Here is a 16,641-nt window from a genome sequence, read left to right as displayed (position 1 = left end):
AGAGAAGGGAGCATTATCGTCTGGTGAATGTTTTAATGACATTCTCTGGGTGATCTCATCATGCTGGAAGGCACAATGGATCAACATAAGTATGCATCTATCCTTGGGGACAATGTCTGGTCCTACATGCTCTTAATTTTTCCTCAGCACAGTGGCCTTCACCAGCAGGACAATGCAACGTGTCATGCATCTCACAGAGTATGTGTTTGGTTCATAGAGCACCAGGATGAGTTAACTGTACTCGCATAGCCACCAAACTCGACAGATTTAAAGACAATCGAGAATCTGTGGGACTGCCTTGATCAAGTTGTTTGTGCCATGGATCCTCATCCAAGATTCTATTGCAGCTGGCCACAGCAGTGAAGTAATCAATGGATTCACATCCCCTTTGGTACCTTCCAGAACCTGACTGACTCTCGTCCTGCTTGTCTTGCAGTGGTCCACTCTGGAAAAGGTGGTTATTTGGGCTTTTGACAGTTGGTCACATGTGACTGGACAGCATAGGTCCCCAACTAGAAGAAGTGGCTGGCTGCCCACATGAAGATTCTCAGGAGACGTTGAAGTTTAAGCTTATTTTACTTTTTGCACACATCCCATAGTAATGGGATTGAAAATAGTAATGGCACTGAAAACTGTGAAAATTGTTAGACTACATGAATTCATGTAGGTCACTATATTCAAAGAAAAAAAACCTTGAAAAACATCTTGTAAGCCTTGTGTTTATTATATGTTTGGTTATGCTGAGAAAACTAATGAACCAGCCATTGTATATCGAAGTGTGAACTATCTCACTGATTATAATAAATGAAAGTCTTCCAATTTCTCAGTTCATGTATTCATTTTGAATGCAAAGATGACTTTAAGATAAAAATAAATACAAACTGAAGGTAAACTTCAGTAATGGATGACAATATGCTCCTGAATAATGTTATCTGTATAATATTACTCATGATATGGTATGCTCATGTAAACATACAGCAAGCTATGTTGTTCATGATTTTCATCTTCCTAGGGCAACCTAGGGACTGTTGTTCGAAGTACATGGAAGAAATCAGGAATGAGTGTTTATTTCGAGCTTAATACAAAAACAGTTGATAAAATAAATGTTGTTTACATTTTGATTCTAGAACAGAAGTTCATCACATAACCTGTCAGAACCAAATTTATTAATGATGTTACAATTGTGTTTGATAGGCTGGAGATGTTTCGTAAAGTTCCTAACCTGCGTGTGCTGGCGTGTGGAGGTGATGGGACCGTAGGATGGGTTCTATCAATACTCGACCAGATAGCGATATCTCCAGCCCCTGCCGTTGGAGTGCTGCCACTTGGTACTGGTAATGACCTTGCCAGGGCTCTGGGATGGGGAGGGGTAAGTTATGGTATTATTTTGATATTGATGTGTCAAAGGTCTTCATTCAAATTTTGTTGACGGGAAATTGCTATTTTTAAAAATTGTTTTGCATCTTTACTTGTAAACTACTTCTATAATTGTCACTTTTCTGGAGTTTTTTTTTCTCTTCATAGAGATTTGTTGTTTGATGATAATGATAAATGTTTGTCCTGAATGGGTGCACTACCATGTTGCTATAAGATGTAAAGTTTGTTGGATGATAGCAGAATGATACAAATAATGTGTTCTGCCTTTACTGCCCTCTATCACTGAAACTCAACTGTTACTTCTTACTTCAATATTTTCACTAGAAAAATAGTGTTTATCCTCTTTTAGAATACTGCTGCGTGGTGTGGGATCCTTAAAAGATACGGTTGATGGAGTACATCGAAAAAGTTCGAAGAAGGGCAGCATGTTTTGTATTATCATGAAATATAGGAGAGAGTGTCACTGAAATGGTACAGGATTAGGGCTGGACACCATTAAAACAAAGGCATTTGTCATTGCAACTGAATCTTCTCACGAAATTCCAGTCAACAGCTTTCTCCTCCGAATGCGAGAATATTTTGTTGACACTGACCTACATAGGGAGAAATGATCACCATGATAAAATAAGGGAAATCAGAGCTCATATGGAAAGATATAGGTGTTTGTTCTTTCTGCGTGCTATACGAGATTGGAATAATAGTGAATTGTGAAAGTGGTTTGATGAACCCTCTGCCAGGCACTTAAATGTGATTTTGCAGAGTATCCATGTAGATGTAGATATAGGGGATAATAGTAATATGCTGAACATGTGATTAGAAAGAATCCTCTGGAAATCTCAGATAAATTGTATAAACTAAAAAAAGACAAAAGCAGGCAGTTCCACAAACTAGATTGTATCTGTTATTTCCCTTATCTTACTGAACACCAGATGTGATATAGTTTTAAATTCTTATGGCAGCATTGTTGATAACTGTTAAAGGTTAACAAAACACCTCCGTAACAACCAACAAAGTAATCTGCATGACACATCAGTTTTTAACTTGTCTGCTAGGTTTGCTTTCTGTGGAATATTACCACCATCTTCACCACCACTTACAAATATGTTATGGCTGTTTGCTGTTGTTTCATTGCAAAAAAGTCTCTCAGCAGTTCTTATAACATAACAGATAAACTGGACAAACAATTTGTATTATCAGTGAAATCACAAAGAAACTCATTCGATAATGTAGTGACCATCAGCTTGAGATACATGGTTCATAATGTTGGGCAGTGAGAGATGACCTTCATAAGTTTGTCATCCATAAGTGAAATGTTTGTATGTGCAGCTCACATAATTGCTAATGTGTACATAATATACAGCTAGAGGTCTGATCTGAGATCCCACGTTTTCTGCATTGCCAACCTAAGTAAGCAATTATGCAGCAGCTGTTGTCAACTACTTTGTGTAGTTTGCTTTTCTGTGGGTTGTGCGTTGTTCATTATTTTATTTTCTTATTTTTAAATGAGTGAAGAGACTGTTTGTGATACGTAAGAAGTTCTGAGTATCACTCTCGCAATACCTGAAGAGATTCATGATGCATTTGAAAGTTAATCAGTTCTGCTTTTGCAAATGCTCAATACATTTGCAGCATACCACATTATAGTGCCTGTGTTGTACTACAACAGTGGGTGTCATTTATGTGAGGACCAATCTTCGTGGCACAGAACTTGGTTCATACAGTAGTGCATTTCACCCCAGATGTACCACAACATATCTGTAGTCATCTCTCCATTCCACATCACGAAATATGTAGTTCTCTGCATCAGCCTAGTATTGTTGTCATAAGGAAAAAACTTTGACTAATCCCTGACATATATCACAAAAAGATATCATTGCATGATAAACCAAGTGATCTTGGGGAGCAGAGCAGAATTGATGTATCACCATACCCAGTGTGGCTCACGGAGGCTTTTGGCAAAGTGACATTCAGCACATTGTAAACTTTCTCCTGAAAATAAAGATTAATGCTATCCAGTGGAAAGGTAGTTATGTAGATCTTCTGTTAATCGAGTCTTTAGCCATTCTGTTAACTTGTCCAGGTATGACCCATATTATTTGCATCACACAAGATGCATTTACTTCGCTGAGTCTGTCTCGTGTTTCACAATGACTTACAGGTTTTAAGCGATGCAGTTTGTAACATTAAGGCAATTGGCACTTACGGGCATGTGGGATGGTGCCATGCTACAAAACACTAACCTTTCAGCCAATTCATCCTCTTTTAGCAGGATCTTCACTTCAGTGCTGAAGGTTTAAATATTGTTCCTGTTCTCAACTTCTGTATAAGATGCAGTTTGTATGACTTGTAGGGCAGATGCTTTCATAGAACACATAAATCAGCAGGTTGTGACACATTTAATTAGTGACTAACATATGTTGTTGATTTATTTGGAACTTCACATACACAGTTAAGGTCTTCTGTACAGTCTTCTGTGATTTTTATAGGTGTCAAAGGCTTCCTGCGTGGTGCAGACAGATGATGGACTGGATAAGTTGCTTGCTAATGATATATAATTCCATTGTGTTAAGTTCTGTTCGACAGAGTGTTGGCACTTCACAAGAATCCCTGTTTATTCAAATTTCATTGCACAAAGTTATTTTTATTGCTATAGAGTCACAATTTTGTAAACAACCGTTGCATAACAACAGCAACACAGTGTCTGGTGGTGAGAATGTGAACTACTCAGGCTGACATGGAAATGTGTGGACAAGTAACTTGGGAAAATCATCTGTCAGTGTATATTATTGTGAAGAATGCATGTAACGTCAAAACAGAATAAATTTTCTTTACTTTCACATGAGTTCTTTTGGAACAGTAATCTGTCGGAAAATCAAGTCATTCAATGTAGAACATTTCCACTAAGACTGATACAGATATAATGAAACGAGTTTTGAGATATAACAAAAAGAACAATGTTTTCTGAAGTATGGAACCACCAGAGAATTTTTAAACCTTGATTAGCACCTGTTAATGATAAAATTGATGTTAAAATCATTGCAAATGATTTCTGCTTCAAATGGTTGTGGAATCCTTGATGCTGAATGTAAGAACTGTTATATGGTTATCTTATAATATATCAAAATTAAATGTATGTATGAGTACCTGATTTGTTGCACACAAAGTAGTATTGGTGATAAAGTTGGCTGTAATGCAGCCAAAGAATCAGTAATTTTGTTGTGAAATGCTAATGTTGACATCATCAGTATGCTTTTTACAGGGCTACACAGATGAACCAATTTCCAAAATACTGGCAAATATTGCTGATGGAGAAGTGGTTCAGTTGGACAGGTGGGAACTTAAAGTTGAAAAGAATCCAGAAGCAGAAGCTAATGAAGAAGGAAAGGATAATTTGCCTTTAAACGTTGTAAATAACTATTTCTCCCTTGGTGTTGATGCTCATATAGCACTGGAATTTCACGAGGCAAGAGGTAATTTTCCCTCTGAATTTATAATCCTGTCTTTAACCACTAGGAAATAACTGGTGTCAAAAGCTTCAAGTATACAGTGATGTGTATTTGAAACCTTATTTGACTGTATTTATGTTAATTCATAGATGTGAAAGTGCGTCAAATATTTTTTAAGAGGTTTCAGTAGTTTACAGTTGTCACCAATGAATGAAATGGAATCCTCCTATCTTATCCTGTTGGAACCAATATAGAACTCTTACACACTATAGTATTTCTATCATCTCCTCCTCATTTTCTTGAACTTTATGAAAGAAAAAACAAAATTGAATATAGAATTTTAGATCAGATATTGTTGTTGAGCGAGTCCAACAAAGTATTAGGATTGTTAAAATTGGAGAAACAAATGAAGTACTTTTAATACAATTTTAACGTTCTAAGATCGACTGTTGTTAATGTTTGTAGTCTGAAATGTTTTAAGGAGGGACTGCACTCACTTTTAAAATAAGATTCAATAAATTAATGACATGCAATAATCTTTTGAGATGTAGTTTAAAAATGAATGTAAATTTGATGCTCACATGGGAACAACAATGTAACTAATGAAAAATAACACACACTTTTGTTTTTTTTTAAACTGTCACTCTTGATAATGCATTCAATCAGACTAGAGTTCTTGTTTAGATGTATGGTAGTGTAACTTTTACTCTAGGACCTATCACAAATAGTAGTAAGAAATTGTAGACTTACACTTTTATGTGCAGAACTGATCATCATTGTTATTGTTATGGGCAAAAGTGATTACTAACATCTTGTAATATTTCCTTATCTGTATTCTGATCGTCATTTTTCCCTCAGTAGTTTTGTCTTTAATAGGGTTGGAATGTTTTTATGCTCACTGCACTTGTTACTCTTAAGTAAGGATGGCTAATGTTGGCAAATCATCAGTGTTGATTTTTAAATGATAGATTTATAGAATGGTGTGAACGACACCACACAAATACATTTGGCATTATATTTGAAGATCACAGGAAAAGAACGTGCTTTGTCCACATTATCAAATTGTTTAGGAGAGCAGTTTTAAAGTTTGAAACTGAATTTCATGGATACTAATGGAGAAAATTAATGAATACAAAAATCATTTGGAAGCAAATGCCATATACATTAAATTTAATATTCACTGATTCCTTAAATTTGTAAATTGATGACTTATTGGCATAATATTTAAAGTAAGATCATGCATTACAAGGAAAAAAAACATGCTATTTTTTTTATTGCAGAGTAGAAGATACTGCAAGTAAAACTGCATTTTTTGTTAAATGTTAAGGACAAATTATTTTGTAATGAAAAGCAATGTTTTAAACAGTAAAGATACTTCTTGATAACTAGATTCTCCTTGCTATTTCAACTTAATATGCTGAAATGCTAAAAGAATAAAGTATAATGGCACTTTGTCCAAACATGCAGTTCTCACCCCAATGTAAAAGGTTTGTGTGAAACACTCTAGCTTCTTTCCTGCAGTACTCTTTCTTTTTTTTTTAGTTGGGGATTGATATTATCCAGAATACTGCTCTTGAAATCATTGTGAAACTCTCACCACTGATAAAATCCAAGCTCCATTATAAGGTTTTCAGTATTGAATAAGGTGGAGATGTTTTTTGTGATGACTACCTATCTGATGGGCCTTGTTAAGAAAGGACATTTCCTCAAATATTTATGCTTCAGAAATGTCCCCCAATTTTGTATTAGTTTACATAGAGCTTCAACCATGATTCACACCCAATCCATTGGAACTTCTGCTTCTGCTTAGGAGTGTCCTCTGCTAGGTGAAGTCACTTTCACTGCCTTCAGAGGTTTAAGATCATTCACAAGGTAATTAAGATAAACTGGTACAGTATAATTCTTGTTCTGTCCTGAAAATAAATCACAAAAAATTTCTTAGACGTTTCACTTTCTTGTGCAGTAATTCTATCACAATGCAATTTAAAAAGGAAAAAACTTTTTTGGCTCCTTGTGTTCCAGTATTTTCAGTGTAAGTGTAGGACACTGCAGTTGCATTTGAAAGTTGGTGAATATTGAAAGAGTAAACAGACAACTACCTTTCATAATAAACATCATTAATACTTATGTTTGGTAAGCATGCATTTTTTTGCTAGTCTATGTAGATTGCTTCACTTTTTAGGCTTTTGTCCTCTTAAATGAGCGTTCCTCTTTTTGGTATGAAATGTTTCAGCTTTCACTATGTGTGCTCTCTGGTCATGGTGATCTTAAGACGTGTTTCTTCATGTCATCATCGAAATTTGCAGATAACATTGCATTCAGCACTTTCATCTCATCATTCCTTGGATACCCCAAAGCCATATTTAATTTGGTGTTGAATACTGTTCTACGCATTTCATATGAAATGTCAAAGTTCAGGTATTTTTTCTGGAACATTTCATGCAATTTTTTTCATCAAAAGTTGTTCTGCGAAATAAAACTTCTTGGCCTTGTCATTGCTGTAATGACTTGATCTACCCTTAAAGGAATGAGTGTGATTATAAACTTCAATTCCTACTGCTTCCTTAATTTTCCATGGCCTACTTCCATGTTTACCCCTTCCAGCACAAAGAGACTTGTGCAGCTTCAAAAATTTCTGGACTGTCATTAATCATAGCCTTGTTATTCTGTGTACTGCCATAAAGGCTTCTGTTCGTATAGGGATTTCGTGTGTATGATTCTGTCGCCTTTCATATAATATTTGATCTTTCTTCAGCACTTGCTACTTCAAAACACTTTAACTTTCAGTTGCAGTCCTCTCCTCGTTTGTTTGACTGAACCCTTAATTTCTTCATAACTGTGCTCATTCACTCTCATACTTGCGTTTTCCTGACACTGTTAGAATCTGAAGGTCTCTGTCTTTCAATCTCAGATGAGGTGCTCATCATTTAATGTAAATAATAAACTACTAAAGCTGAAAAGAATCACTTGCAACACCTGCGTTACTAAACACAATGTCTCAAACTAAAGTAATAGTTCTCACTTGTACCAACAATGAACAATAAAGACAAATTCTCTCTTTCTTGCTTCAACATTGTTTTCCAATCCACAAGGAATCTAAAACTTAATACACGGCATTGGACAAAGCACATTTATTCCTTTTAGCAAGAGATGTTAGCATATTCTTTTGCTGCATGCCTAATCTAAAATGGGTTAGGGAATTTGGGCTATTCATATTATCAGACTGACCGATTAACAGTATTAAACAATGCACATCCTACATCTCACGACATACATAACTCATTTTTGAAAAAAGTAGACAAAGCACATTCTTTCCCTGTAGTCTTAATTTATTAATCAATAGATACACAAATAATTAACATTATATATCCCACAACGTATTGTCTGCAGACTGTAAAAATAACATTTTTGAGAGAAGTTTCCTCTCCGGTCTATTACGTTGTTAACAGAGAGCATATCCTGCTTTTGAGAACAGACCTTCAAAAGCTGATGATGTGGCTATGCAGTTCAAATACTTGAGTGCAATTTTTTGTAGTGATGGATGGATAGAACTGTGGATGTGATTCCATGCTTTTAATGGATCTACACTGGAGAGTCAAAGAAACTGGTACACCTGCCTAATGTCGTGTAGGGCCCCTGCGAGCATGCAGAAGCGCCATAACATGACATGGTATGGACTTGATTAGTGTCAGAAGTAGTGCTGGAGGGAATCAGCACCATGGATCCTAAAGGGCTGTCCATAAATCTGTTAGTGTACGAGGGGGCAGAGATCTCTTCTGAACAGCACATTGCAAGGCATCCCAAATCTGCTCAATAATGTTCATGTCTGGGGAGTTTGGTGGTGAGCGGAAGTGTTTAAACTCAGAAGAGTGTTTCTGGAGCCACTCTGTAGCAATTGCGGATGTGTGGGGTATTGCAATGTCCTGCTGGAACTGCCTAAGTCCATTGGAATGCAAATTGCACATGAATGGAGGCAGGTGATCAGACAGGATGCTTACGTATGTGTCACCTGTCAGAGTCATATCTAGAAGTATCAGGGGCCCGGTATCACTCCAACTGCACACAACCCACACTATTACAGAGCCTCCACCAGCTTGAACAGTTCCCTGCTGACATGCAGGGTCCATGGATTCATGAGGTTGACTTCATACCTGTACACGTCCATCTGCTTGATACAATTTGAAATGAGACTCATCTGATCAGGCAACATGTTTCGAGTCATCATCAGTCCAATGTCAATGTTGACGAGTCCAGGCAAGGTGTAAAGTTTTATTTCGTGCAGTCATCAACTGTACATGAGTGGGCCTTTGGGTCCAAAAGACTGTATCAATGATGTTTTGTTGAATAGTTTGCACACTGAGGCTTGTAATGGGCCAGCATTGAAACCAGCAGCAGTTTGTGGAAGGGTTGCACTTCTGTTGCGTTGAACGATTCTCTTCAGTTGTCATTTGTCCCGTTCATGCAGGACCTCTTTTCAGCCGCAGCGATATTGGAGATTTTGATATTTTTCCCGATTCCTGATATTCACCGTAAATTTGTGAATTGGTCTTAAGGGTAAATCCCCATTTCATCGCTACCTCAGAGATGCTGTGCCCCATCACTCGTGTGCCGACTGTAACACCACATTCAAACTCACTTAAATCTTGATAATCTGCCATTGTAGCTGCAGTAACTGATCTAACAACTGCACCAGACACTTGTTGTCATATGTATGCGTTGCCAACCACAGTGCTATATACTGCCTGTTTACTTATCTCTGTATTTGAATACGTAAGCATATACCAGTTTCTTTGGCACTTCAGTGTAGAAGGCCAACTTTCAAATAATAACTGCACTGTGATGATAGGTCCATTCTTGTTCCAGTTCACAAATTACTCTTTACTTGTGCTATTTTATAACGTTCACTTCATAAATCAAATATTTTTTCTGTCTTTTTCTGTGATGTGTCAGTGTGTTACTCATTCTCACTGTCAGTCATTTCAGCAGCTGTAAACAAATCCTTGATGATTTTGATTGTCTTCAAACACACTAAAGCATCTTTTTAAAATGTATGCTCTTGAATCTTGGCCCAAGAAATGGCTAATATGTCGATGCATTTAGTTGGTAGCAATTTACTTTTTATTTCTGTTGTAATGTTGCTCTTCAGATTGTCTGGTGTAGTCAGCATTGGTTGCAAGCCAGATATTTTCATATTCAACATACTGCTATTGGGATTACTTTACTGCTTACAATGTACATTTATGTGCAAAGCTTCATTAGCAGACACTCCTGTAGGCTCCAGAATGTCACAAACATCTACCAGATCTACAGTGGATGCTACTGCCAACATGGGTGGTGCACTAACGGGGTACTTAATGATAAATAATATCACTGAATGCAGCTAAAAAGATGTTTCAATCTTCAGCATGTTAATTCCATGTAGTTCATACTTCTTGAATTAGTTTTGAAATCTGATTCTTTTCTTTGATCATCACTTGTTCCTACACCTTGCTTGCACTACATTACAAACTTTTTCACATCAATAATCAACTCGGACAGTTTGTCAGTATTTTCAGCAGAATATTTTACCACCAGATTTATCATGTGAGCAAAACACAATCTATGACCTGTTTTCTTTCAAAGACATTTGTACTCCTTTATACACTGCACTGATGTCATTATGAGATACGTTCAGAAAAAGACTCGTTTAAATGACGAAAAAATTACTGGCAGTGGGAACAAAGAACCTGGTGGTGGTGTGGTGGTGGTGGTGGTGGTGGTGGTGGTGGTGGTGGCATTTTTGCAAAACCCTACCCTTAACCCATCAAATAAGTTTCATGGTTTGTCAATGAAATTTTGCTTTAGAGAAACGTTTCCCAGCCTTTAGGTGTTTGTATCTTGTTGTTACTACCCAATTTCTTTGTTATCACGACTACCATCCTAAATGTAAGGTTTCATCATTACTATCAATCTTAACTCATTTTTCATTGTTCTGCTGTTTTTATAACTTAATTCATTTGACTCTTATTTTGTTGCCATTTCACTGTCTCATTCCAGCAGATTACTCCATCCTCTGTACCATGCCTTCAGTAGTTACATAAGAAACTTGTGTGGATATATTTTGTTTAAACTCTTTTTTGGAATGCTTATATATGGCAGATGTTATTTTTCTTTGATAGTACTTATTCTTGTGCTTAATAATAATTTCACAATAATTTTCTTTGTGTAATAAAAGTAAAAATAAAATATTGAGAAATGTTCAGAATGTGACCATATCTACAAATTAATTTGCAACATGAATCCAAAATGCCTCATTCTACATCATTACGATCTATTGTGCAAAATGATCCCTGGAATGTGCAACTAACTAACTAAAAAATTTAAGGATAAATTTCAGTCATCAGATGCAAATAAATTTTATTATCTTTACCATTTTTGACAAGTTAATTTTTCATCTCCCGAAGCCTACAAAATTAAGGATGATATAAATCTTTAGACCTTGGCTGTACATTTACGTGAAGTATAAAAGGTATACAAGGTGTGATTCAGAAGTTTCAAGACTGATTCATTTTGGGGATTGGGGTAGCGCATGTGGACCGTTTTTGCTGGGTGTGTGAAGTAGTGTGTGTGTGTGGGGGGGGGGGGGAGGGGAGGGGGGGGGTCTCAGAAACGACCTCGGTGGAAACTTGGGAGCAGCGTTATGTGATTAAGTTTTGCATGCGACTGAACAAAACTGCCACGGAGACTCTCGGTATGATTCAAGAGGCCTTTAAGGAAGGAGCCATGTCCCATGCAATGGCTTTCATGTGGCACAAACGTTTCAAAGATGGCTGCGGGAATGTTGAAGACGACGACCGCTCTGGGAGGCCATCATCAAGCCGAACGGATTAGAATGTGGAGAGAGTGCGGGAACTTATAAAAATTGTCTGTCATCTTAGTACTAGATTAATTGCTGATGAACCGGGACTCAGTCAGAGTACAGTGTGGAGGATTGTGACGGAGAATTTGATGATGTGAAAAGTGTGTGCCAAACTGGTGCCAAAAATTTGTCAGTGGATCAGAAGAAATGGTGCATGACTGTTTGCCAGGAAATGCTCCAATAGTTGAATGTTGATCTGAACCTTCTGGAGAAAGTGGTGACTGGTGAAGAGACCTGGGTCTACAAATACGATCCTGAGTCGAAGTGTCAAAGCTCAGAATGGCACTCTGCTTCCTCACTGAAGCCCAAGAAAGCTCACTTGAGCAAGTCGTGTGTGAAGTGTATGCTGTTTTTTGGTAAAGGAGTAATTCACAAGGAGTTTGTTGCTTGTGGACAGACTGTCACTGGTGATGACTTTTACGCTGGAGTGCTCCACCGCTTGAGAGATCGAGTTCGCCATGTCTGCCTGGCGTTCAAGGGCGATTGTATTCTCCACCATGACAATGTGCCCACCCACATGTCGTGCGCCACCACCGAAGTTTTGGTCAAGTTCAACGTGACGACACTGCCACAGCCACCCTACGGCCCCGACTTGGCTCCAAGTGACTTTTTCCTCTTCCCCAGAATCAAGACAGGCCTAAAAGGGAAGCAATTCGACTCCACCGACGCCATCCAGCAGGCTATGACTAGAGCCCTTGACAGCATGACGCCCGAGGCAATCCAGAAGGGCTACGAACGGTGGAAGGTGCACTGGCAGCGCTGTGTTGGTGCTGAAGGATCATATTTTGAAGAATTTTAGTCCACTGTACTTAAATGTTCAATAAATATCTACTTCTAAGTTAAGTCGTGCAACTTTTGAATCACACCCTGTATGCCTTGCTTATATTTTTTATACATGCTTTTATGTATATATTCCTTGCTGCTAGCATAACAGATACATAAATGTGACCTAGTTATTGTAAATTGTAAAACAGTGTTCAAAATAATCACATACAACATGTAAATTTGTGACTGTTCCATGACATTATCCTTCTGTAAATAAGATATTGACTGTCTACTAAACTAAGTAAGTTTTTGTGATATACTTTTTATACTTCACATAAATGTATAGCCAAGATCTAAAGATTTATAATATTCCTAATTTCGTAGGCTTCTGAAGATGACAAATTAATTTGTCGAAACCAGTAAAGATAATAAAATTTATTTGCAACTGATGACTGAAATTTATCCTGAAAAATAGTACTAAGGTTGTTGAAAATTACAGCCATGACTAAAATAAATTTTTTTATCTTGGCATAATCTGATGTTAGATCAGTGTCCATCAAGTATAATTGAAGTATGTTCAACGAATTGAATACCTTATTTCTTGTCTATTCTAGTGGTATTTGTCTACTAAAACTTTCTATCCTACTGAAAATAAGACAATGTGGAATCCAAGTTTTTATCAAAATTGCATTTTTACTCATGTCTTTTTATTTACCTTAGAATTTTAGTTCTTAGATTTTCATTCTGTGTTTATAGAAGCACATCCTGAGCGTTTCAACTCTCGCCTTCGGAATAAGATGTTCTATGGACAAGCTGGTGGGAAAGATCTTTTGAGGCGGAAATGGAAAGGACTCGCAGAATTAGTCACATTAGAATGTGATGGTAAAGACATAACTCCCAAGTTGAGGGATCATAAGGTCCATGCAATTGTGTTTCTCAACATTCCAAGGTAATTTCACATGTGAAATGATTCTGCTAATTTTAAATTATGACCACATGGTTCATGCAGAATTTTCTGTTACTGCTAAAATAAATTTATTTATTTATTTATTTATTCATTCATTAATCCATAGACAATCTCCATTATATGAATTTAGTCAACACACACACATCTTCAATTTTGTTTATGTGTATGGCATACAAAAACATCTTAGCACAGATAACATTTTATTAAGTCACCCTTATGTGTGTATATAACAGCAATCCAAAATTTCGCTAATGTATCTTACGCAAGTTAAAAACATGATTAAATTATACTTGGATGCCCACACCAGTTCACTCACTTGTCTTCATAATTTTACACTTCAGCAGCTTCAGTTCTGCAAAATATACCAATGCACTCACTAATTTTCACAATTCTACTCTTTGACAGCTCCTCTTCTGTGATGTGTGTCCACAGTACTTTGAACATACAATAAAAGAGCGAGCAATAACATGACAGATTTTATATAAAGAATAGGTACGTGCATTTTATGAAGAGTGAAAGTGGAAAAGTTCCGAAGAATCGAAAAACAATGTATCTCTTTTTGTATGTAACTTACGTGTATACACAAGAAATTGAGTAGATAGTCTGGTACCACAGAAGTACAGCAGTAATATTGTAACTAGTAGGACTGCAGTTAACAAAAACCATTTCTAAGTTATTTTACATGTTTTACACGAGAATAACTAAATATAAATTCAAGAAAAATCGTTGCAAAATTGACTTCTGTTTCTTACACAACTCTATCTTGGGATCTGATGCTGCAAAATTTACTGTAAAATTCCCTGTACATTGTCATCAGGCCTTTCTGTTTCGCAGAGATAAATATCATTGATATTTTAGATACAGTACAGCGTGGGGAGGCTTGCGTGCCTCAGCGATACAGGTAGCCGTACCGTAGGTACAACCACAACGGAGGGATATCTGTTGGGAGGCCAGACAAACGTGTGGTTCCTGAAGAGGGGCGGCAGCCTTTTCAGTAGTTGCAGGGCAACAGTCTGGATGATTGACTGATCTGGCCTTGTAACACTAACCAAAACGGCCTTGCTGTGCTGGTACTGCGAACGGCTGAAAGCAAGGGGAAACTACGGCCGTAATTTTTCCTGAGGGCATGCAGCTTTACTGGCATGGAGAGCTGCATCAAACCAGTCTCTGGACTGAAGACCACAACAACAACAACAACAACAACAACAGCAGCAGCATGGCATACACCAGCCATGATCTTTCCTCTTTTGAATACATTGAGTTTTTTCCGGTCTTCTGTTTAATATAAGAATTTTTGATAGCTTTTTGAGATGAATAAGTATGAAATACTTTCACCATACTGCATATGGAGATCTTGCATGCCTGCATTGACATCAGTGTTTCAAAAGCATCTCTCAAACTGGAGAAGTCAGTTGTATCAATCTTGCGTAAACCTTCCAGAATTACAGCCTTGCTTACCTTTCTTTATTTTTATCTAAGTGCAAGATCTCTGTGACAGCTCAAAACACTGTGCCCACTCGCCAAAAACGTGTGTGTTGTCTCTTCAAACTATCTCAGGCCAAGTGGAGAAAACCTGACATGTGGCACTCAGAGCTATGGAGGGAAGCACTGCACCATCTACTAATGAATGTTTGAAGCATTTTCTCAGTGATTTGATGCTTTAAACATTTTCTCAATGATTAGATGGTAGGAACAAGTCTAGGGACATACAACAGAGTACTGAGAACTCAATAGCACTGAAAACATTTTTGTGGATAGATTGCACCCTAATTTTTCATTCCACTCTTCATGTGTGTATGATTTCTGCGTTATGGGTGCACAGATTGTTAATAATTTCTTGTTTGATGAAGATTCATGCTATTGTCTATCTTCTAGGTGTTCTTACAGGGTACATAGAGATGAGGATATGTATTTCTGAACAACTGATATTTTTTCATTGCATTTTCTTCTATTATTGTTTAAAATGTATCAAACAATAATAAGATACCATCAGTTAATTTACCCTGCTTCCTATGTATGTATGAATCACAGGGATAATCTCATGTTCTTTAGTTGCAACTTACTAAATGTATCAATATGATGAAAAGTTTAGTTGATACTCACCATGTAGTGGAGATGCTGAGTCACAGATAGGCACAACAAAAAGATTGTCAGAGCTTTTGGTCAACAAGGCCTTTATCAGAAATAGAACACACACATGCACACACAAACACAACTAACACATACATGACCACAGTCTCGGGCTGCTGAGCACACACTGCGAGCAACTGCACTTGATGGGAGATGCAACCATGTGGTGGTGGTAAGGAGGAGGCTGGGGTGGAGAGCGGAATGGAGAGCAGGGTAGGGGTGGGGGATGGTAAAGTGCTGCTTGTGGGAGCATACAGGGATGAGGTGGAGAGAGGGTAGGAGCTAGGTGCAGTCGGGAGGTTAGGGGCGGCAGGGGGGGGGGAGGGGGGGGGGAGTTGGGGAAAAGGAGAGAGAGGTAAAAAGACTGTGGGTGTGTTCGTGGAATAGAGGACTGTGTAGTACTGAAATGGGAACAGGGAAGGGGCTAGAAGGCAAGAACAAAGACTAACAAAGGTTGAGGCCAGGAAGGTTACAGGAATGAAGGGAGAGTTCCCACAAGTGCAGTTCAGGAAAGGTAGTGTTGGTGGGAAGAGTCCAGATGGCACAGGCTGTGAAGCAGTCATTAAAATGAAGAATGTTGTGTTAGGCAGCATGCTCAGCAACTTGGTGGTCCAGCTGTTTCTGGGCAGCACTTTGTTGGTGGCCATTCAAGTGGACAGACAGCTTGTCAGTTGTCATGCCCGTGTAGAATGCAGCACAGTGGTTGCAGCTTAGCTTGTGGATCACATGACTGGTTTCACAGGTAGCCCTGCCTTTAATGGGGTAGGTGATGCTTGTGACGACTGGAGTAGGTGGTGGTGGGAGGATGTATGGGACAGGTCTTGCATCTAGGTCTATAACAGCTATATGAGGCAAGGGGATGGGAGCAGGAGTTGTGTAGCGATGCACAAGGATATTGTGTAGAGTCCGTAGGTGGTAGAGTACCACTGTGGGAGGGGTGGGAAGGATAGTAGGTAGGACAGCCCTCATATCAAGGCAGAATGAGAGGTAGTCGAAAACCTCTTTCGACTACCTTTCGTTGTGCTATGAAATAAGGAGTGTCTACCCACTATCCTTCC

General features: G+C 38.0%; 1 protein-coding gene across 3 annotated transcripts in view; it reads left to right on the top strand.

The window, feature by feature from the left end:
- Nucleotides 1-16,641, top strand: part of LOC126198537 (eye-specific diacylglycerol kinase) — a 679,131-nt gene that overhangs the window by 524,893 nt on the left and 137,597 nt on the right. For all 3 annotated transcript variants that reach the window (XM_049934939.1, XM_049934938.1, XM_049934937.1), the window contains exons 7-9: nucleotides 1,195-1,369; nucleotides 4,637-4,847; nucleotides 13,243-13,435. In XM_049934939.1, the coding sequence (XP_049790896.1) occupies nucleotides 1,195-1,369; nucleotides 4,637-4,847; nucleotides 13,243-13,435 (579 nt within the window). The remainder of the gene's footprint in view (nucleotides 1-1,194; nucleotides 1,370-4,636; nucleotides 4,848-13,242; nucleotides 13,436-16,641) is intronic.

Source organism: Schistocerca nitens, chromosome 8, assembly GCF_023898315.1.
Source record: "Schistocerca nitens isolate TAMUIC-IGC-003100 chromosome 8, iqSchNite1.1, whole genome shotgun sequence".
NCBI classification, from domain to species: Eukaryota; Metazoa; Arthropoda; class Insecta; order Orthoptera; family Acrididae; genus Schistocerca; species Schistocerca nitens.
The sequence above is the reverse complement of the archived record's forward strand: the minus strand, read 5'-3'. Positions and strand labels throughout refer to the sequence as shown.